The sequence below is a fragment of the Mastigoproctus giganteus genome, chromosome 4 (assembly GCF_048544385.1).
Source record: "Mastigoproctus giganteus isolate SK-2022 chromosome 4, ASM4854438v1, whole genome shotgun sequence".
Taxonomy (NCBI): domain Eukaryota; kingdom Metazoa; phylum Arthropoda; class Arachnida; order Uropygi; family Thelyphonidae; genus Mastigoproctus; species Mastigoproctus giganteus.
The window spans coordinates 29,979,656-30,004,736 of record NC_143578.1 but is presented as its reverse complement, the minus strand read 5'-3'; the positions used below and the strand labels follow the sequence as shown (position 1 = coordinate 30,004,736).

Genomic DNA, 25,081 nt, shown 5'->3' with positions numbered 1-25,081 from the left:
TTATTTAAATTTCTGTTCAATAAGGCCAAAGTCACTCTGTGCACCAGATTCAGCTTACATTTTGACACCCCTGATCTAAGGTGTCATCTCTAATGATGAACACCTGAAATATCAACAGTACAGATTTATATAAAAACTTCCAAAATTCAACAATATTATAGCTCTAACAGCAGAAATATAAAAGTTACAAGGTATTAAATTAAAAATATCTTACTTTGTAACTAATTCACATATTAATGATTTCGTGAGATTAGCTTTGGCGCTTTTCTGGCATGATTATGTGAAGTTATGTACATATGTAATATATGAAGGCACAACAAAATGTCATGGCACGCACTTCCAATATTTACAAACATCAACCACACGTAATGGCAAGATGTCACTTAAAGCAAGGTGGCAGTTTTTAGATTTTCTCTAATAATAGTGTCCATCACAACTTGAAAGACAACTTGAACATTGCTTGTATCTGTGGCAGTGGTAAAATGGGGGTAGATCACTTTTCCGGGATTTCTGTTTTGTGCCTGGAACTTATGCTGCACAAAGAGAGCACCACTGTCAACATCATAATCAGGACCTAGAAGTAAAGATATAAATAAATTTAATTACTATATACAAAATAAAAAAATGTTAAATCAACTTCTTTCCCTCATGGACAGAGAATTCCCGAAATTAATTAGCCTGGAGACTACATTTTAGTCCTACAATTGTATTTTTATACTATACTTATTAATAATAATAATAATAATAATAATACAAACCCCAAGCCATGCTAGAGACTACTACTCACAAACTATACTGGGACCATGCCATAATAATGGACAACACAATCCCACACAACAGACCAGCCATGACTATCATCGACAGAAGGGAAATGGCTACCTACCTGACTGACATAGGTGTCCAACACCAGTAACCTCCACAAAACTTACAAAGAAAAGGTCAGGAAGTACACAGGATTAAGACAGGAAGTCAACCAAAAGTGGCATAGGGAACAAGTAATGACCAACCTGAACACTGTCAACCAATGGCATGGTGCCAAACAGCCTCCATAAGAACCTAACAGAAAAAAGGCCTTCCAGAGAACTTACATGGAACTCCAGAAAGCTGCAATGCTGACCACCAGTCTGACAGCCAGAGAGTTCTTCAACTACCAGTAATGATAATAATAGCAGTAACCAGATACAACCACCCTCCCCATGCATTTGATACCAGTGCCTGCCAATGGGATGGAAAAATTCCATAAAGGAAAAAAATCATGATAATAATAACAACAGTATTGTTGTTATTTGTTATTAAAATTCAGAAAATGACAATAGAAAAAAAAATAGCTTTTGAAAGTTATTTCAGTGTTAGACCTATGTAGACCTAAACTGCAATGCACTTTTCCCAATGATGCACAGAGAGAAAAAAGTCATTGTCCATTTGGGCATTAGTAATAATAATAGTATTTGCTATATAGTGCAAGGAAGCCACAGGCTTTTGCTGTACTGGCAAAAAAACAAACAAGTAGATAAGAAATTGCAAATTATTTTCTTCCATTGCTGATTTTCATAGCATGTTGGTACATACAACACATGGAAACCTTTCTTGACTTCAATTATTAATCAATATATTACAGTCGAATCTCGTTAATACACAGTTCAAGGGACCTAAATTTTCGCGTTTTGTAATAACAAGGTCACCCCCAAAAGTGTCAAAATTGTACTGTTTTTTTTTTTTTTTTTTTGGGTACATATTGTATATCTAATAATAATAATAAATAATAATAACAAAAATAAATTAATTTAAATTAATAAAATAAAATAAAAACAAAAGCCTAGTCTATAACAATACAATAATAGGAATAACATATTTTTTAAAGATTTTATTTTATTTGTAAGATAAACTAAAAAAAAGCAATTAACGGAAATGAAAATATTGTACAGTATAAATTTTGATATATACAATATTTTAGTATAACAGTAAAAAGAATTACAATCTTAATATAAAAGAAGACATACAAACCAATAACTTTTTAATAAATTAATCTAATTTAAAGAAAGAATCCAATATTTGCACAGTTTTTGTCTATATGCATATTTAACTACATTATCAATTATTATAAATTGATAATGTAGTAATTGATCAATATCAATTATTACAAATCAATACATTTTGGGCATCTTTTTTAGATGGCAGTATGTGTGCTTCTTCACTTCTGCTGGTAACAAAAACATCATTTTGTTTGTTGCTCAGCAGCTCTTCTGGTGGTAGCAGTGGTAGCAATTTCATCATCCATCTTCACAAACTCTTCAAATTCGCCAATAAAATCCATATGCTCCTTCAAATTCCTCCATTCCTCAATGTTGCTATCACATTCATCTGCTGGAACCATGTTTTTCAATGATATTCTCTCCAAAGCCATTCTTTCTGAAGCAGTTGATTATTACACTCGATGCAATACTGTCCCAAGCAATAACAAGATTACAGATAGCATCCAAGACATTCCAATTTGGCTGCAAATTGTTCCCTCCTCCTATGTTGCGGATCAAGTACCTTATCAGACAGGATCTGTATGCTCGGCAGAATGTGCTGTACAATGATCTAGCATCATCAAAATATTCCTTTTTTCTGAAGCCATTCTTCTGTCCACTTTTGATAACCAAGACAAAAATTTTGAGTGTAAGCCAAGCACTTCTATTGGCCTCATAATTACAGGGAAGTTGGTTAACTGCTTTAAAACATCTTGGCTTGAAAAACTTACCAATCACAAGTGGGTGTAGTTTTGTACTGCCATCTGAATTGTAGCATAACAGAATAGTGAGTCCTTTTTACTAAATTTTCTACCATGACAAGACTCTCCTCGAACAGCAAATTATAAAATAAACCTGTCTCATCAAGATTAAAAATATCCTTTGCCTCATATTTTTCAAGAATAGACCATACAGAACACAACTAGTCTGCAGCCTTTTCTTTGTCGACTAATCCAGCCTCACCACAAACATTTCGCAAAACCAAGTTATTCCTGTCTTTAAATTTTTGGAGCCAGCCACTGCTGCATTTGAAGTCACTAATTCCTTGTTGTTGAGCTAGATAATTTGCCCTTTCTTGCAAAATCAGACCTGATATTGGCAAATTAGATGCACGCATTTGTTGGTACCGCTCGAAAAGTTTTGTTTCAAGCTCCTCATGTTTTGCACCACAAATTTGTTTCCTGTTTTTCATCGCTGCGCCAGTGTTATGCACTTCTTCAAGTCTTTTTCAGTATCGTTAATAAAGTAGGTAAAGGGATGTTGTATTCCTTTGCAATGTCCGTTTTGCTTCTTTCCATCCTATTAGTCTCTTGTATAATTTTTAGTTTAAATCTGTCCGTTTACATTTTGTCACCATAAATAACACTGCGAGATAAGATTTAATATAAACAAATTTTAAATTAATTTAAAGACACAAAAAAAGACATCAGCTCAGATAAAATGACACAAAAATTAGATTGCTGTATATGGTAGCAAAAGACTTTGAACTGGGGTAACGATTGTAACTGACCTTATTCCCTTGGAGAGCGAGGGAGTGCATGTAAACAACTTAGAAAAACTTTTTATTCATTTTTTAATTTAACAACTCATCCTTCAGAAAGATGTTTTTCAGAGTGCACTTGATGTTGTAGCTACCATAAACTGCTTTTGTTTACACAAAACTAATTTCTAACAAGTCAGTGCCATCCTTTGGAAAGTAGGGAGCCGGGTGGCCAGAGGCAATATTTGTTTCTCACAGGGTGAAAAAGAACTTTGTAATACATATTAACCGAATTTTGTAATAAACAAATATATTTACATAGAAAAGCCTATCCTTTCACAGGGGAATGGTATGTGCTTCATATAAATGAGTTTGTATTAATGAGATTTTACTGTATATGCACTGCCTTTAGATGTGATAACAGACTCAGTAATATATTTAATTGGTAATCATTCGGCAATCTTCAACTGCCATTTCTTCCACTATTGCTACTATTTCTGAACTAATAGCTATTGGAAAGTGACTTCAATGGCATTCATCTTCTTATGATTCCTCTCTTCCGTGAGTAAAATTTGTATGCTAGTTGACAACGATATCTTGGAAACACATCGGTATACACCACTGTTGCAGAGATGCCTTTTAAATGCATATACCTGAAAAAAATGCGAAGCTTGGATTTCTCCACCTCAGTATTTCTGACAGACATGGCTATGAAAATATCTGGAAGGAAGGGAAGGAAAAAATATTGAAGTATAGTGAAACCATACTGACCTTATTCCCTTGTACAGTGCAATCAGGACTTACAGAATTCAGATACAGATATGAACAGAAGACCAATAACAAAAAAGGTACTTGAACTTTTGCAGATAATAATTTTCAGAAGAAAATATGTACAAAGTCCATTCCAACAAAAATAATAATAATTTTTCTGTTTATACTCTGGGATGACCTCATAAGGTTAGAGGAGTTAACAAGACAGAGAAAATACAAGAACATCACTAGCTGAGCATTTGTTTGGAAGAAAGAGTTAAAATTACAGCTGCTAAGCACCCATGAAAATATCTATAGAAAACACATGCAGCAGGAACTGAATGTTTGTGACAGAGAATGGAGTGAGTTACCATTAATTAATCTTGTTGTCCTCTTTTGAACAGAGTCCAGGAGTTTTTAAGAGAGGTTTTTGGGGTACCACCTATGTGCAAAAATAGCAACATTCCATAGTAGGGCAAATTTGTGTTTTGAATAGAGTCAGTGACTATTTAGAAGAAAAGTGAAGCCAAAAGAAAAGGAGAAACAGTTTTGTCAATGCACAGGAAGAAATATTTGTAATATGCAATTTTGTCTAGTAATAGAAATAGGGCATAAGAACAGCAGACTGTTCTTTATGAGAAATAAAACAGTACTGTGTTTGAGATGGATTGAAGTTAACTGTTATTTGGTTTTTTTTAGGAGCATTAGCAACTAAGGCCATATTGCTCTGGGATATGCAGTGGTCATTCCCTGACCTTCCCACATCCTCCGTATTTGGTGGTGACGGGCTCGAACCCCGGTTTAATCAAGAAGCGTGTGATACGCACTGCTGCTCCTTCCCACCTGGCTACGGAGGCACCTTGAAGTTAACTAAATTTTCTTTTCTCCCACTGGAGAATTACCTTAAGATCAGTATTTAGGGAATTGATGTTATATTTCTGAGTTGTAGCCTGTTGTAGTGCATAGTGGAGTTTACCAAACTGGTAGGTGGAATGTACCATCCTATCAACAGAATCACAAGTCAATAGAAGAAGGCTATAGCATATGAATGTGTAAAACATAGATTGACTAGGCACATACTGTTGATTCTGAGAAACCAAATTAATCTGCTTACCAACTATGGACACACTGAAAGCAGGCTAACCACTGTGAACCTTCGCTGACAGTGGTCAGTTGGTCAACACTGGGAAACTCATGTTTACTAAAAGCATATTACCATTGTAAAAAATGAGTCTTTATGTGTGAATTGGGGAGAAGGTATACAACCTATAAATTAAAGAAGACAAAAATTTGATGAATATTATCACTTATTCAGTGAACTGAAAGATTGTGAAGAGAAAGTTTTTTAATATATTAGAATGGATTGAGAAACTCTTAATGTAACAAAATTAAAACACTATTATACCATACTGGAATTTTTGAGAGAGAGAGAGAGAGAGAGAGAGTACAGATAACCTGGCAACAACACTTTAAGCAAAAATCTGCATTTTCTGGGGTATTATTTTTCTTTTCTGCAAAATGATATATTTATGTGAAACTTAACATAAAAATATACTGCCACTGTTTATTATTTTTATTAAAGAAACAATAAAATGACAAAAACAACGTTTTATACATTGTATGTATTTTTTTTTAAATATGTACATACGTACTTTTTAAATTATAATCTTAGAAATATATATAACACTTATGGAGCTCTACAGATACCTGTATTAAAAAGCAAATCCAGACAGTTTCTTTTTTTTGCTTATTAATCAAAATTTACCTACAAAAAATTATCTAAAAAAATTCAGACATGGAGGTGCAACTTCGATTCACAGAGCTAACTTGTGAAAAGTCATATTCATGCTCCTCCAACAAATCCATGTACTGATTGTACAGTGAAAGTTCCTCCTCAGTGGCTTAAATCTCTAGATTGTAATTAGGAAATACACGTGAAGAAAAGTTGCTCCAGAGGGCAGAAATATAAGAGTTAAATGAGGCAGAAGAAAAAATTAGTTCTGCCTGCATGTTTAGAGTTGAATATTGAATGGATGTTGATTAGTTTGGGCAAGTGCTTAGGCTGGTTCAGGAGAGGGAGGGAGGGGGGAGAGAGAGAGAGATGGAATTACAGATGTCAGCTAAGAGAACAGTGTCACTGGAAGTATCCACAAAAAAGGTATGCAGCACAAAGTGAATGTTTACGAGACTGAGATATCTACGCGCGAACAAAGTTGTGAGACAAGTCATTAATTAATTTGATTGCCCTTTTTGGAATAGAGTCTAGGAGCTTGAGAGAGGTTTTAGGTAAGGCAGATTTGAAATTTGCACAGCATCAGTAGCTATTTGGAAAAAAATGAATGCTGAGAGAAAGAAAACCTTGGATCACATATTCTAGGTAATTCTAATAAAGATGTGTGACCTTTAGAAACTGAGTATCATTGAAGATAAGCATGGGAGCAGTAGACACTTTTTAGAGAGAAATAAGAAAGGACCGAGTTTTAGTAGGATTGCCCTCCCTTAACTAAGTTTTATTTGCTCAATTTAAGAACCTAAATATCAGCATTTAAGGAATTGGTAGTGAATACTCAAAAACTTGGAGCTGTTTATGAAGAGTAAAGTTTCTCAAATCAGAATGTAGTGCACTATCATTGGCAAAACTGTGGAAAGGAAAGAATTTTTAGTTTTAGAATTTTAATTTTTAGAATTTTTAATGTAGGAGAGTAAAACAGTGGAAGAAGGGACTGAACCTTGTAGAACACCAACATTATATGAAAAATTAGAAGAGAGTGCCATCTACCACACCTGCAGTGAGAAGTCAGAAAGAAAACTGGCTGCCAAACACAGAAGACAAACCATGAGATAGAAGTTTGCTCAGAAAACCTTTATGACAAATATGATGAAGGATTGGAAATGCTGAGCAACTTCTTGACCTTCACCAAACTTTTCCGTAAAATTCAAAAAATATGAGTAACATAAGCCTAGTATTACTAATAGATCAAAATTTATGAAACCCATACAGGTGATCACTGATCAGATGGAATGTTTTAAGATCGTGTAAGATAGTCTACTAAAGATGGTGTAAGAGTTGATGAATTTAACTATTACTCTGAAAAGATCAGAGTTACATCCAAAGATAAAAAGGATATTATTCTGCACTATGACAATGCACCTTACCAAGCCCAAAGTATGAGAGTTTACATATGGATAACAAATACTGAACTAACTGCTACATACTCCCCATTCTACAATTTAGCTTCTTAAAATATTATGAAGCTAAAAAAAGTAATTTTCTAGAAAATGAAACATTTTTCTAATGATAGCTATTCAGATATGTACAAAACGTAGATTTATTGTTGGGACTTTGTATGCTGCATCACAGTACCTGTAATTTCAATAATTAACCAGGTATGGGGGGGGGAGCTCACCTAACTATGAAACAAATAAACCAAATTTCTACATCTTATTACTTAAGACTTCAAAACAATCACACAGTCATTAATAAGTGATACAAGCATACATAAATATAGCAAGCCATAAGATAAATTTTAATTTAGATCAGCCAACCATAATCACTAAAAAACAGAAATAATATAAAAACAAAATATACAATTTAAATGAAAAAATGTAAATATTATGACTCACCATCATAATCTGTTAAATAATAGCGAAGGTGGCGACCAGAGTATAAAATTTTTTCTCTAAACAAATCCAGCTTGTTTAAAAAGAGAATCTAAAAAATCAGTAAAAGGGAAAAAAAAAAAAAAAACTGAATAATTCTAATGGTGTGATACTCCACAAAAATATCAATATTTAGTTAACAATGACACAGCTGCCACTTTTGACTTCCAAAATGCCGGCAATTGGTAAATTGCAAGCATGAGGAAAAAAATAGCTTTTATGAAATTTATTTTTTTATTAAATTATATTAAATTTCACTTACAATGTACACAATTTATATTAAACTACAGCCACAGTATGCTTTCAAACAGTTTACCTAGGATGTTTTTGTCTGTAGATTTCTGTTTGAATTGTCTGTTAGACATCAACTGATTCTTTTGCTTCAAAAAATATACTTTTGCATACTTTGCCCTATTCAGAAAAGCGAGTCAATGTTTTGTTTAAAGCAACAGCACTGCTGTTCAGACTTGGCCATCAGAAAATGAAGATCTAAATTTGATTTTTAATTCACCAGTGAATATTCTCTCACGCTTCCTTGTGTACTTATCTGTTCCCTGACTAAGGGCCACTATACATCAGTTCTCTCTTCTTCCATAATAACAGCTGGTAAGTTCTCATAATGGAATTTACAAAACTAATGCTGCAAAATAATTATTTCTTTACCTTCAATGATACCAAGAAGTACTGCAATTCTTCTTTTGTGTGCCAATTCATTTAAATTTGTTAAAAAACTTGTTCTCTGAATGGATGACAAATGGAAATACAAATTTACAAATAGGAAAATACTTAAGTTATTATTAAATAATATTTAACTTAACACTTCCAAAAACTCTGCATTTGCCTCTCATTGGTCTTTTATAATTGTAACTGACAAGGAAAAGGCTGCCTTTACTAATTTACTTATGGGGACAGGTAGTGTTTTGGCTTGTATTTGTACGCTCTATTGGCAACATGAGTTATATGAGTTGAAAACCTGTAATTTATTTTCTTTGAAAATAAATCTTTAATGCCTTCTAAATTGAGAGCGTTATCATCCTTGGGACATAATGTATGTTTTTAATTCACCAGTGAATATTCTCTCACGCTTCCTTGTGTACTTATCTGTTCCCTGACTAAGGGCCACTATACATCAGTTCTCTCTTCTTCCATAATAACAGCTGGTAAGTTCTCATAATGGAATTTACAAAACTAATGCTGCAAAATAATTATTTCTTTACCTTCAATGATACCAAGAAGTTTTCTTTTTTTCTTCTTTTTTTTTATGGCTAACTGAGCAATTATGACAAACTATCCTCAGGTATTTATCAGGGATATATTCAAACGAAAATAAGAATAAATTCACAGAATTTTTTAGAAGTTCCAATTTTTTATAGTTTTATTATTTTTTGTGAAAAGGAAATCACAAAGCTTTTATGGGACCAATTATATATTATGAGATGAAAGGTTAAATCAAGTCAAAAAGATGGCTTCTCCAACAAAAAGTTGGAAAGATGGCACTATGCATTGAACTTTAATATTATTTTGGTTGAAGCATTTTAATATATTCTGTAACTGGGAAATGCAGCCTAAACAGTGGTTAGGATGTACACTAGGGGCCATTGATACCAATAAAAAAATCCCAAACAGCAATGCATCGTAAATGGACTCTCACAACTGGTGCAAATGATTTCACATTTTATACATGCTGAGGGATTCAGCTCATAATTACAGTTAATTTAGTTCTTTAACTGAAGACATTGGAATGAATGTCTATTTATTACTTGGTATAAACAGTGGAAATACTAAAGATAGAATTCTTTATAACTATAATCTTTTTAATCAAGGTTACCTATAGAATTTTTATCCATTTGGAATTTAGATCATAATCTTTTCTTTCACTTCCAATCTACCCAATTAATTGTTGCATTATAGATCATGTAATCTATTTATTACTCCATATAAACTCCTTATCTTCTGGCTTCTATTGTTTTAACACATTGTGTTTATTTATTTTAATTTGAGCCTATGCATAAGTGTACACTTTCTCAAAATAGGGAATGATTTTAGTTCATTAAATTTTGAATTGTCACACAACTTAAACACACACACACACACTGCTACTTTTATTAAAAATTTACTATTTTTTCACAAAACTCGAGACTTCTGTTAACAGCGATGTCAACTGCCCTGTCAACATTAATGTGCCAGCATATAAAATATTCAATGGTAATAATAAAAAATAAATACATAAAAAAATACAAACAAACCATAATCTGTCATAATATCTCTTTCTCTCTCTGCACGTGCTAAAAAAAACAAAAAAAAACTTACCATGGATGTTTCTCGGAAAAATCTATTATTGCATATAGACGAAAACAGATGCAAGCTTTCCTGAAGTCGATTCTATTAAAAAAAAAAAAAAATGCAAAAACCAATTTACAATACAAATAATAATTGTAAAATTAAAATCAAAGTAAAAAAACTACAGTAAACCTTTGATCTTACTGATTAATAAGAGAAAAGAGACATTGTGTCCATTAGTGCTGAACTGCTGTTAAATCAAAAGCTATTTTTTGAGACTATTTGTACCTTACATAATTGAAAATTTAAACAATTACTCTGTATATATAATGAATTAGAAATACAAATAAACTTAAACAACAAAAAACATGCACTTTTTATCTTGATTTTGATTTTATTTGTTGGTACATAGTAAATAATTAGTAGAAGAAAATTTACTGTTACCATACAGTGGTACTCTGTTGCAAGTTGAATTTTTTTTTGTCCATTAAAACTGAGTCTGTTAAAATCAAGATCTGTAAAATAGAGGATTTATTGCACCACAAAAAAATTACTTTAGTTTTCTGGCCATAAATAATTTTATACCCACCTTATTTGATTCCCCCATTGCTAATGACAGCTGATGTAAGAAATTTACCAACACACCACAACTTATTTAATAATACTGTAATACTCAAATTTTGACTGCATTCAATTTAAAGAAAATTGGTATTCAAAATAACATTTAATAATGATATATAAATTTTATTTGAAAACTTCACAAGCTTAAACATGGCGCATATACCTAAACTGGATTTTTTTACACTACTGTAAGCAATCTTACAGAATTGTCACAGGCATTGACAGATCAATAACAATTTTACAACTGGATTATTATTGTGAACAATCTATATATTAATTTATACTCCAGTAATAGATATGTATGAAAGGTATGAAATGTTAAAAATAATCTACCCACTTCCAGAAATGTAAAAGGTTCAATTTTAAGAGCCAATAAGTTTAGCTGGATTGAATGACACCAATAAAACAAAACAAAATAACATGTGAGGTGTAACAATAAAGTTCCTAGACCAGTGTTGTTGCAGTCATGTTCAATGAGTTTGAAAATAAACAGAAGAGGCAGTTTGTAGTTCAAACTTCCTCCAACAAATGGTGATACAGAGATTTTCCAGTAAGCTGACAGGTTGCAAATAATGACAAGTTTCATTGGTGTGTTAACATTCTATGTCACAATTTTGCAATAGTGCAACCAAAAAATTTCAGATTTTGCTTTAAACTAGAAAAATCTGTAACAGAAAGTTATGAAATGTTAAAAACTGTTTATGGTGATGATACATAAAGTCATACCAGTGTGTTTGAATGGTATAAGTGGTTCAGATATGGACATGTGGATGTTCTCAATGACCCAAGTAAAGTAAAAACAAAATAAAAGAAGTGGACATCCAACAACCTGTCAAAATGAGGACAGAGTTACAAAAGTTAAGGAAATTGTAGCAACATATCATCATTTAACCCTCAGAATGATGGCTGATGAGTAGCTATGAATAAGATGATTTGTCAAATTCTGCATGAAGATTTCCATTTCTCCTCCAATTGTGACAGTCAAATTTTTTATAGTACACTTTATTTTATAATACAGGCTGCTGTATGTAAATGATCCATATGATTTTAATCTTTTATTCCTCAGAAAATGTTTAAAGGTGCAATAAGAAATACAAACCATCCTAAAGAGTACAGATATTATGAAAACTTAATAAAATTCAGGAGAAAGGAATAGAGTTATGCCTCTCAAGTACCACTATGGTATTTGATAATACTATGTATAAACAGGTTAATGGTGCAGCCATGGACTCCCCCATCAGCGCAATTATAGCTAATTTAGCTATGGAGGAGCTCGAGGCCAGAATATTTAATGCTAGTGTTCTCCCTATGCGCCCCTGGAAAAGGTATGTGGATGATACGTTTTCAATCATTCGGAAGGGGAGTGAGGATCAAGTGTTGAACAGCTTAAATGGCTTCTCCCCATTCATACAATTTACATCGGAGGTGGAAGAAGGAGGAGTTTTGCCGTTCCTAGATGTGTTGGTCTGTAGAGAAGGTCGACAGCTGAGGACTAGGGTGTTTAGGAAGTCCATGTGTAAAGGGCAGTATACGCATTACAGCTCAGCCCAAACCAACCATCATAGGAACAGTGTGGTAAGAGCTTTAGTTGAAAGAGCAAAATCACATTGCAGTGCCTCCGATGATAGAAAATTAGAGTATGAACGGGTCGCGACGGATCTTGCAAAATGTGGTTACCCCCGGAGGATTATAGAGAAATATGTTAAAGGAAATCAGAGGAGAGGCGAGCCATTTACACCGATAGCCACTGCATACATTCCCTACTACCCGGGTTTGACTGATCATATTGCTAGAATACTAAGAAAGTACCAGACGCGTTGTGTGCAGCTTCCAGGACGGAGGCTGCGCACAATCGTGTCTCAGGTTAAAGACCCCATTAAAAAAGAGAACACTAGTGGGGTCGTATATAGCATTAGATGCCCGGATTGTGGGGAGTGTTATGTAGGGGAAACAAAACGCCGTCTTAAAGATCGTTTGGGGGAACACACTAAGGCAATAAGAAATGCGGAATATGGCAAGTCCGCCGTGGCCGAGCATTTTTGGGAGAAACAACACCAGATCTCCCCGGACGATGCTATCATCACCGATCGGGCGCATAAGTTCTGGGACCGTAAGTGGCTCGAGAGTTTGCGGATTTGTTCTACCATTAACATAAATAGGGATAGAGGCACGCGGATTCATCCCATCTTTGAGACCACTATCCTCAAAAGGGATGAACGATTCCGTGTGGCTTCCACTCGAGCCACTTCCAGTTCCACAACGCGAGAGAACGAAGCACACGAGAATGGAAACACGTGAGGAGTACCGTTAGCCTGCTGATATTTAAAGTTGTACTGCATAGCAAGGTTTACCGCTGAAGAAGAAGGCTGAGCCTTTGAAAGCTACGGTTTTTATCGTTTTAATCAGTATATTTTATGCATTTTATTGATTGTAATGTAGCAGATTTTAATAATTTATATGTAGAGTTTATTATAAAGTTAAATTTGTTGTAGATGCGAGTATTTTGACTTATTATAAATCAGTTATCAAAAGTTTAGTTTCCCTGGTGTTTTAATTCTACGCAAGGTTGGTGAAAAAAGACTCAAAAAAACAGTATGGATATACCCAACCGCAGAGGCCTGTTTGGAGAATTAATAAAATTCGATGTAAGCACCACTATCAGCTTATCAGCTTTATAAATGTCAAACCAACATTCAACCTCCTGGAACACATTTTGGAGAACATCTGGAGACTAGAGCAGAGTGGTCAATTTTTGCATAAACCTCTGCAATTTATCCCATTAGCTCTATTATCAGGAATGAAGGGATGTACACATTGCCTTTAATAAACCTCCAGAAATAAAAATCTATGGGATTTTTTTTTCTTGAAGTTTGATCTGGAGGTGAGAGCTGGTGATTGTGGGCAGATGCTCCTTTCCACATCTATGCCCAATCCATTAGTTAGGAAGTTCATCCAAGTATGGACAACTTCATTGCTGTCTTTGAAGCAATACCAAAAGAGAATATTAATGCATTAACCTTGAAACTGTCCCTTTTATCTTCAATTAATAAATGGAGGACTTTCACTCTCCTATATTCAAATTGTGTTGACTCACTCTTTCTGACAAGTGAAATGTCATGACAACAATGAAGGCAAACTAGTGTTGAAGAACTCTGGAAAAAATAAATAATAAATAATACTTTTTATTTCCTCTTTGGGTGGTTTCAGTGCTACACAGTTTATAACTGACATGTACAAAGATGAAGATACTTTCAAACAACTTGGAAAAAAGTTGTTTCAAGTACACTGAGTTATCTATTAAAGCTGCACTAATTTTTGCAGACTATGCAAATAAATGACTGTTGTAATGTTTTCAATATGTTCTTCTCTTAAACACAGTCTGCTGGTGCTTTCACTTTTACAGATACAAACATTATACACAAAACGCCTGTCCCAACCAAGAATCAGTGGCTATGTAGTAGGTCCCGCACTCACTTATGCCAAAACTGTTTTTGCACTCTCATAACAGATTTCTTTTTATAGAAAGCTAAGATAAAATTCTTTCACCTGGCCCAAATGCCATTTCACAATACTGTGAGTAATGTAGATCTATCCAGCAACAGGAATGTGCAGCAGGGTGCAACCCCAGGTGCCAAATTGAAACATTTTAAGTTGATCTTTCCAATTGGTATATATTTCAAACTGTACTTTACTCTGAGAAATAAAAGACAAAAATTGCAAAGGGAATTCAGACACTTTATAATACACTATTTACACACCACAAAAGTAAAATGAGCAGATATGTTCTATACATCTGAAAATAAATATTGCACTGCAAACCAGACGTGAAAATTGAAAACTATTTTAGGTTATAAAAAAACATTAATTTCTAATATGATGAAAAGTGATGTTATACATGGTATTTTCTACCTGGTTTGAAATGCAGATTACAAGGAAGAGAGTGTACATTTAAAAATTATGGCATCCATGCAGATAATCATAACCAGTGTCGGCCTGATATTTCCACAAGAATCTCACCAGTTGAATTTTAAATGTGTACATAACAGACAAGTCTTGCAGATGACTTCAGCATTAATAACAGTATTAAAATGTCAGAATTATTCAAGAAAATAAAACTTACATAGCATCTACTGTCAAGAATACACAATGCATATTGCCAAGAATATACAGAAACCCCTTGAATTTGCAAAAGTGAACAATATTCATCTATGCGTCAAAATAGATATAAAAGCAACTGCATTCATCCTAGAAGTAAGCAGATCAACAAAACACAGTACATGGGTTGAGCATTGAGCCTAGAAACTTCCAACAGGGAATTTCGTTTGTGATTTTTGCAGTAAAACTGCAACAGTCTAGATCAGTGGTGGGCAACCTTTGCAAACAGCAGGCCAAATAAAATGTTTGAAGTCCACGTGGGCCAAATTTTTTTTTTAGCTTTCCACGACTTTTAGGATTATTAAAATGGTGATACAAATACAATTCGAGTATCAAAAATTGCAATATTTTATTTTTATAAAATCAAATGGGAGATTTGGAACTGTTTATTTTCATCAGTGAATCAATATTTGTCGTAGCAATGCAGTGTTTTCTAAATTTACATCAGAAATTCCATTAATTCAAAAATATATATAATAAATGGCAGGCCGTTTATTACATATTGATGAAGGTATATCAGGCTTAGTCGTATATCGAAGTTTGCAGATGATACAAAGGTTGGCAGAGTTGTTAATGACAGTAATGGCAGTGTGCTACTGCAACAGGATCTAGAAAATTTGGACAGATGGGCTGAGAAGTGGCAACTGAAGTTTAACCTTGACAAATTCAAAGTACTGCATATGGGTGGAAGTAACCCCAGAGAAACGTACCAACTGGGTGGTACTACACTTAAGGTGGTAGAAAATGAAAAAGACCTGGGACTAATTGTGCAGTCAGATATGAAGTTTTCTGAGCAATGCAGACAGGCTGCCAGGGCAGGTCATGGGGTTTTGTCAATGATATATAAGAATTTTGTTAGCAGGGAAAAGGAGGTGATTATCCCTCTGTATAAGGCAATGGTCAGGCCATGCCTTGAGTACTGCGTACAGGTCTGGAAGCCTCATTTTAGGAAGGATGTAGATTTGCTTGAGCGTGTACAGAGAAGGACAAGATTGGTGAGGGGAATGAAGGGATCCTCTTACCAAGAGAGGCTTAAGTTCTGCAAATTGCAGTGGCTGGAGACTAGGCACCTGGAAGGTGATCTGATTGAGGTGTATAAGGCCTTGAATGGGTTGAGCACGCTGAATTCTGATGGGATTCTTCCACTTGTTCAGATTACAAACCTAAGGGAGCATAAATTCAAATTAAGGAAAGACAGATGTAGAATAGATGTGCGGAAATTTGCCTTTAGCCAGCGTGTGGTTAATTGCTGAAACAAACTTCCATCTGTCGTTGTGGAAGTTGATAGGTTAAATAAATTTAAGGAGGAACTGGACAAACATTTAGAGGGATTTGTTTTGTACATTTTTTTTTTTTTTTTTTTTTGGCTGATGCTGCATAAGCTCATAAACTTGCTTTCTTGCCTCACATGCCACTACTACTACTACTATATTTTGAAAACAACCATGGGCCGGAGGTTGCCCACCCCTGCTCTAGTTCAATGCTGGCTGATGTAATCGCCAAATGGACACATCATAATGCTACTGCAGCTAGGCAGACTGCAGAAATTGACAGAGATGGAAGGCAGTCAGAAGAGTGGAAGGTAGACTCATCAAGTCCTCATCAAATATTGCCAACTAAAGGCCAGAGAAACTGATTGATATTAATACAAGGTCAATATGCAGGGAGCTGCAGCACAATCCACCATAATTGGTCTGTGGAATGTTGGAAAGTTGTGTTATGGAGTGACAAATCATGTTACACAGTTTTCCAATCTGATGGCCATGTTTGTGTCAGTCTGGCTGATGCCTATAAAATGTTATTTATCAAGGTGCATCATCCCAACTATGAAGTCTGGTGAAGGTGAAGTTGGGAACTGTCCTTCATGATTTGCACTTGGACCATTGGTTACCATTCGTTGAACAATGAATACCACATAGTAAACTGACATTCTGGATAATTCTGTTTCCTTGTACTGTGAAAGCAGTACAGGTAGATCCCTTTTCTGTTTCAGTGTGGCTGCATCAGTGACTTTACCTGCAACATGGGCATGCAAAAGCATCACTGGCTCTGCTCAGAGTCTAAACCTTAACCTTACTGAATACCTCTGAGATGAATGGGAACATTGGCTTCAGGCTACACCAATAAATAGCTGAATTGACCACATTGAAGGAGGAATGGACCAAAATGCCATCTTCCTGTTATCAAAAATTGGTCTGGAACTTACTGGTGAGTATACAGAGTGTAATTAAGACCAAAGGTGGGCTGACATTTCAATAATATTGTATCAATAAAAGAGTCTTTGAAACATGCAGGTGCCTGTTAATTTTGGCAATACAGCATGGAAAGTTAAAAAAAAAACATAGCAAGGGGGAGGATACAGAGGTGGATGAACAAGGAATTGGCTAGTTTAACAAAGTAAAACATAATAGCATGGGTGATTTATAGAACAATGAAAACCACTGAAGTACATAATAGTTATAAGGTCACCTGAAATAGTACACAGAATTGGTTAGGCTGGCAAAGACTAACTATGAGAATTCACTAGCTAAAAGAACAAATGTAAATATAAAGAAGACAAGAACAAGTCATCTGGCCCCTTACATAACAGTTGTCGAAAAATTACTGACAACCAGCTGACAAGGTGATGAAGTGAAAGGGTATTTGTGTGAATCTTTATGACTGAAAGTCCCTTCACAGTGAGGAGAAACTGTGGTAGTATTTCTGAGTGCTGTAAAATCAGCTATATTGAAATCCATAAGAATTCCATACTGTTGATAAAGGAAGTGAGAGGAATACATTAATCTATTAAAATCAATTATGAGGGCTTCTTTACTCTTAGGGGCGATTCCCTTGAAACAGCAAGGTATCAATCTATCACAACCTGAAAAGGCAGTTCGCAGAAGAAAGTGGGTAACTACACACTGGTCACTCTGACCTTTAATGGGATGGAAAATTATGGAGGTAATAGTTAAGAATACAATATTGGGTTACCTAGATAGTAATGGTTTTCTCAAGGTAACATAGAATGGTTCTGTAACAGGAAAATCTTGTTTAACTAACCTAATAAACTGTTATTACAGTGTCACTCACAAGTCGGATACAAGGAATAACTTTGAAAAGCATTTGACCTGGTTCTACATGAGAGATTACTAAATAAACTGGAATATACTGGGATCATGGGTAAGATCCTTAAATGGATTATGAGATAGCTATATGGCAGGAGGCAAAGCATTGTAATTAACAAGTTACGCTTCAAAATAGGTTAGGGTTTGAAGTGGTGGTCCCTTATGGATAAGTTTCTGTTTCTGATTTTCTTAAATGACAGTAATAAAGGGATAGAGAGTATAATGTAAAATCTTCAGAGATTGAAAGGTTTGGAGACTGGCTAACGACTAGCATCAAGCAGTGCTGTTTCAGAATGACAAACAGACTTCAGGAAGGGTCAGATAAGTAGCAATCTATACTATAATCTGCAAAATAAATGGTTTTACACTTAAGAAATAACTCAAAAATAAATTATACAATAATAAAAAAATAAATAAAAATTGGGAGAAGCTGAGTTGAAAATAAAGAAAGGGATTGCAATACAAGCAGCAAGGAATGTGCATAGTACCCTTTGGTGATTTATCAAAAAATTGCTCATAAAGTTAAGGATGCTATAATTATACTGTACAAGGCAACTGCACTTGGAATACTGACTAAGTATGGAGGCCATATCTACAAGACTTGAAAAGATACAATGGACCACATGCCTGGTGAGACTGGCAAAAGGGCACCTATACAAGGAGAGACTGAATAAGTGGGCTGCAAAGATTGACAACCAGCTGACCTCTGAAGTGCTTTATAATATTATAAAGCACTTCAGAGGGGGATCTAACTGAAGTTTAGAAGTAAAATGAATGAAAGGGAAATTTTCATGGTATTAAATGGTGTTAGAATTAGGAGGCACATATTGAAACTAAGGGGAAAGAATTATACTAAAGTGTAGAAATTAATTTTCTTTTTAGCCTGCAAGATGTAGAACAAATTGCCTCCATGGGTAGTTTGTTGAGGTCAACTGTTTGAAGAAATGCAAAGGCCTGTTGGATCAGTACATGCACACACAGGTAGTTTTTTTTTCTTTAATGGCTGGTGCAGCAAAAGTCAGTCCCTGATATTCTTGCATTGTATAGCTAATACTAAGTACTTCATATATATACACTGGTGTTCAAAGAAAGTGCATCACCCCTTAAAATTGTAATCCTAATAACGTAAGTATATGGCAATATGTCTTACAGATTGCATCAGAGAAGCTTGGCATGCGTAGGTGATGATGCAATATTGCATCAGTTGTTACTTTCAGCTACATAAGCACGCTATGCAAGAGATGCAGTCATTCCTTGACTGTGTCAGAATGGCGAGGTACATGCAGTTGACGCCACGAAGAAAGAGCGCTATTGTTGCTTTACGTGAGGATAGATGTTCTTCCCATGTTCTTCCCGTCGTACTGCTTACAAGTGTCTTGTAATCAGCCGACAGTGAGTAGATTTCTTTCCAAACTCAAGAATACTGGTTCTGCTGATAGGAAAAAAGGCACCGGATGCAAATGAGTCTCTATGCCAAAACAGAACCACGTTTTGAAGCACTCATGGCTTAAAAACCGTAAAGCTTCTTCGTCTGAGCTGAAAAGAGAATGGGAAGAACATACAGGAGTGGTAGCAAGTGCAGTAACAGTCAGAAGACACCTCTTCAAAAATGGACTTGTACCCGTTGTCCTAAGAAGCCCCTCCTCACACAAAAAATGAAAAAGGCCCGATTAATTTAGTGTGAGGAGCATGTCAAATGGATCCCCGAGGTGGAAGTCAGTTATTTTCTCGGATTCAATAAAACCGACATAGAAATTCCACCTGCATGGCTCTGATGGGAGACAAACAATTTGTTGTATATGTGGTGAAAAATACCATCCATACTGTATAGTGTCTAAAGTTAAATTCCCTTCCAGCCAAATGATATGGGGGTGCATTTTGTATCATGGAGTAGGTCACCTGCAGTTCATAAAAGGTTCTGTAAATGCCAATGGATACCTGGATACATTGGAAGGCAAATTGCTGCCAACCATTAGAGACCATTTAAACTTGCCAAGTAACTGCATCTTTCAGGACAACTATGCTCCTTGTCATCGGGCAAAAAGTGTAAGTAGGCATTTCTCTAGTTAGTTTAGCTTCATTTCTGCATTAGAGGTTCGACAGTAATGTGTTTACATTTGTTATAGGTGAAAAAATGGTTGGAAGAATGGTTCATTACAACTCTTAGCTAGCCAGGAAACAGCCTGGCTGGACCTGAATCCTATAGAAAACTGTTGGCATCGTGTGGAATCTGCAGTTGCCAGAAAGAAACCAAAGACCCTTCATGAACTTCAAGAAGCCATAATTCTTGTTTTGAACCATGAACTATTGATTATCTTCAGAAATTGATCTTGTCAATGCCTCAACAGTGTGCTGTTGTCATCAGGGCCAGAGGCAGTTCAACTTAATATTAGTTTGCACCTGGTGAACTTTTCACCAGACTTCTCATACGTGAAAATCACATGTGTGATTTATTATAAATGTCATAAGTCATGATTTATTTGGTTCCTTTTCAATTGCTGGATGAGGATGATAGCATCCAACAGTCAAAAGGCAAAAGAAAGGTATTTCTTGCTTAGTTAGGATAACTAACCAAGAAACAGATTTCTTTGTTAGCATTCTGATTTCTGAACTAAAATAAGAATGAGAATTTATAGGAACTATTCAATCCATCAACTGCAACCAATATATTTATAGCTAAATGTAAGTTTTTCTATGAGCTAGCCTCTGATCCACTTTGCCAGATCTAATATACAATTTGAAATAATTGTTATTTCTTCTTAGATTAAGCCTGAGGAAGACACTGTGTTCATGACTCTGAAAACACTGACATTGAAAATAGTCCAAAAAAGCTGATGTTGAAAACACTCTGAAAATGCTGACATTGAAAACCTGACTCATTAAACACTGTGCCCATTTAAAAGTAATAAATGAAATAAGTAATGGAATTGATAGTACATATAATATGATCCCTTACCACAGATGGGTCTTCTTGGAGCATCATGTCATAGCCACTCAGGGCTACAACAAAGAGCAATGCTCTTACATCATCAAAGCACTGTATCCATTTTCTCCTTTCTGACCTCTGACCTCCAACATCAAACATTCTAGACAAAAAAAAAAAAATAAATAAATAAACTTATGTTCTATTTGAAGGCAACTACAGTATATAACTAGTGCTAAGATAATATAAATGCACAATAAAATATATAACATTAAAATGAAATTATGAGACCATTATACTTAATGTACAAATTACTGAGATAATACAACTTATGCAGCTTCAAAATGTAAAATGTTAAGTTTGCAAAATGGGGGATTTTTACTTTCCAGATACTGACTTGAACTTGTGGGTTGGTCATTCGCACAGCAGCAGGAATTTTGTGGATTTACTGGATTACTATTTTCTACATCTGCATGTCAGAAAGACGACAAAGGAAAGCAGTACTTTTAATCTGATTATCAGCAATGATTATTCATGATTAAGAATCTACAGCTAAAAGAACCACTAGGTGGCAGTGATCACAGTGTACTGATGTGGGATTTACTTAAAGATGTAACTACCATCAAGGGTAAAGTTTTTGCTTTTGTAAAGATGACTACAGTGGTATCAGACAGTTTTTAAATTTTATACAGTGGGGCCAACTGATGATGTTACCATCAGCTAATTCTAAATGGGAAGCATTCGGGGAAGTAATTGTAAAAGCTACTTGGCTTTTTATACCAACTAAGAAATACTGTTCAAGACTTAGTCCTATACAAATGTCAGATGAACTAATGAGACTTGTAGCAGGGAAGAAAATTGCATGGGATGAATATAGATTATCAGGTGATACACAATCCTATGGTTGATAAAAACTAGTCTGCAGTCAAGTCACAAAGGGAGTTGGGCAAGCTAACACAGATCATGAGAGCAAAGGATGCAAAGAAAAATAGCAAGGACTTCTTTATTATGTAAACACCAGAAAGAAGGGGGATGGATCACATTGGTCCACTTGATATCAATGGTTTAACTATTGATATCAAGGCAAACATGAGACAAACTGAATAGGTTTGTCTCAAATTTGCAGTTATATGAAAGTTCTCTAGGGAATAGGATGCCAGAAGTATATCAAATTCTAGGGAGGTAAATGATTTTGTGATAACTGAGAAGAAAATGGAAGGGAAATTGTTGAAGCTAAACATAAAAAAGGCACCTGGGGATGGATGGGATCTATCCAATTATATTAAGGGTAGGCAGCAAAGGAGATAAGCAAACACTTAGTCATAATTATGACAGCAACTTTGGATCGAGGAGCAGTCCCTGTGGACTGGAGATGTGTGAATGTATCCCCAATTCACAAAGTGGGAGAAAAGGTTGACAACAGTAAATACAGACCTGTTAGATTAACTTCTGTTCCAGGGGAAAATAATGGTTGTTTATTTGGTTTTTAGGAGCATTAGCAACTAAGGCCATATTGCTCCGGGATATGCGGTGGTCATTCCCTGACCTTTCCGCATCCTCCGTATTTGGTGGTGACGGGCTCGAATCCCGGTCTAATCAACAAGCGTATGCTACGCACTGCTGCTCCTTCCCACCTGGCTATGGAGGCACCTGGAAAATAATGGAATCACTGGTTAAAGAAGTAATGCAGGGCCATCTACACATGATGCAGTAACCAAGGAGCTGGATGCAAAAAATTATTTTTAATATCATAATTGGATATCAGAAAAGCTTTTGATACTGTTGCATGTAAGACTGCTATACCAATTAGAGCAGCATGGCATTAAGGGCAAGTTACTACTATGGATAAAAGGATGGTTGAGGGAGAAGACACAGAGTAGTTATCAATGGACACTGCTCTTTGTGGACTAATGATATTAATGGAGTCCCCTAGGGTCCAGTGCTACACCCATTGTTGCTTCCTACATTTATTAATGATATTGATGAAGGTATATCAGGCTTAAATGTCTAAATTTGCAGATGATACAAAGGTTGGCAGAGTGGTTAATAACTGTAATAAAGGTATGATACTGCAACAAGATCTAGTAAAATTAGACAGATGGACTGCAAAATGGCAATTAAAGTTTAACATTAACAAATGCAAGGTACTGCATATGAGAAGTAGTAATCCATGATTATTGTACCAACTGCAAGATACTGCACTCAAGATAGTAGAAAATGAAAAATACTTGGAGGTAACTCTGCAGCCAGATATGAAGTTGTCTGAGCAGTGAAGAAAGGCTGCGAGGACAGCTCGTGGGGTTTTTTCAATGATATACATGAGTTTTGCTAGGAAGGATAACAAGGTGATTATCCAATTATATAAGGCAACGGTTAGGCTTCATCCTGAGTACTATGTCTAGGTCTGGAAGCTTCCTTTTAGGATGGATGTATATCTGCTGGAACAGGTGCTGAGAAATGCAATGAGATTGGTGAGAAGGAACAAAAGGGTGCTCTTACCAAGAAGGGCTTCAGATATGCAAATCGCTATGTGGTCAGACTAGACACCTGTAAGGGGATCTGATTGAGGTTTATACTGCAGGTTTTTCACTTCCAATGCAACTTGTACCATAGCTACTAAAAGTTTCATACCTATTAAGAAATATTGTTCAAGGTTGAGACCTAAATGGTTATAGTAGTAGTAGTAGTGGCATGTGATGCAAGAAAGCAAATGTATGAGTTTATGCAGCATCAGTCAAAAAAAAAAAAAAAAAAAAAAAATCACACCATTCCCTCCAAATGCCTGTTCAGTTCCTCCTTAAAGTTATTCAACCTATCAACTTCCACAACAACAGATGGAAGTTTGAACTACTATCAAATGAGCTAATGAGACTTGTGACAGAGAAGAAAAATGCATGGGATGCATATAAATTATCAGGCATATAAATTATAAAGGAACTGGATGCAAAAAATAATTTTGATATACTTGGATTTCAGGAAAGCTTTTGACACTGTTGTGCATGGAAGACTACTGTACAAAGGGTACTAGGAAAGTTTTACAATATGACGCAACAATGAATCACAGGAAGCTGCTTGTTGCTGCATGTTGAGACATGTTCATACGTGCATAGTAGCCGCCGTGCCAAGTCGATGGGCTCAGTTATTCATTAGTAGTGAGAGTGTAAAGTGCTTGCGATGGCATCGTGGTCACGAAATGAGATAAGGACAGTTTTGCGGTATAATTTCGTGCGTGGTTTAACCATAGACCAGTGCTTAGAAGAAATGACTCTTGCACTAGATGATGATTGTCCACATCGTACAACGATATTCAGGTGGTATAGAGAATTCCAAAGGGGAAATTTCACTCTGGAGGATTCTGAGAGGCCGGGAAGGCCACGAACGTCAGTTACGGAGGAAAACGTTACTGCTGTGAGGAAAATGCTTGACGAAAACAGGCGAGTGACCTACCAACAGATAGAGGATACTTTGGGCCTAAATGCACCAGCAATTCGTTCGATTCTGCAAGATCATTTGCACGTGAAGAAACTTTGTTCTCTCTGGGTGCCGCATCAACTGACTGAAGAGCAGATGACACGACGTGTGACTTGGTGCCGGGAGATGTTAAAAAAGTTTGATAAGGGACAATCTTGGTATGTGAACAACATCGTGACAGGTGACGAGACTTGGCTGTACTATTACGATTTGCCGACCAAGGCTCAAAACAAAGTTTGGGTCTTTGATGATGACGACACACCCGTAATTGTCAGAAAATCCCAATCTGTAAAGAAGAAAATGATAGCTGTATTTTTCAAATCGAGTGGAATTGTGGAACATGTCGTTTTGGACACGCAGAAGACAGTCACAGCTAAGTGGTATACTGAACAATGCCTGCCTAAAGTCATTGGATCTATGAAGAACCTGCGGCCAAAGTCAAGAATGGACACCTGGTACCTCCATCACGATAATGCTCCAGCTCACCGCGTCAAAGCCTGCACCGAATATTTGACCACGACAGGACTGAAACTTCTCGAGCACCCTCCCTACAGTCCAGACCTTGCTCCCTGCGACTTTGCACTGTTCCCGCATGTGAAAATGAAGCTAAAAGGGAGGCGGT

The 25,081-nt window shown here is 35.6% G+C and overlaps 1 protein-coding gene across 3 annotated transcripts in view; it reads right to left on the bottom strand.

Annotated features, from left to right (window-relative positions):
- Positions 1-256: 256 nt before the first annotated feature.
- Positions 257-25,081, bottom strand: part of LOC150086513 (guanine nucleotide-binding protein G(o) subunit alpha-like) — a 60,739-nt gene continuing 35,914 nt past the window's right edge. For 2 of the 3 annotated variants that reach the window (XM_090371448.1, XM_090371449.1), the window contains exons 7-10: positions 21,022-21,151; positions 10,213-10,284; positions 7,867-7,954; positions 257-574 (exon numbers count right to left, since the gene is read on the bottom strand). In XM_090371448.1, coding sequence (XP_090227574.1) covers positions 384-574; positions 7,867-7,954; positions 10,213-10,284; positions 21,022-21,151 — 481 coding nt within the window. In that variant the 3' untranslated portion in view covers positions 257-383. The remainder of the gene's footprint in view (positions 575-7,866; positions 7,955-10,212; positions 10,285-21,021; positions 21,152-25,081) is intronic. The other variant, XM_090371451.1, reaches the window with a different exon arrangement.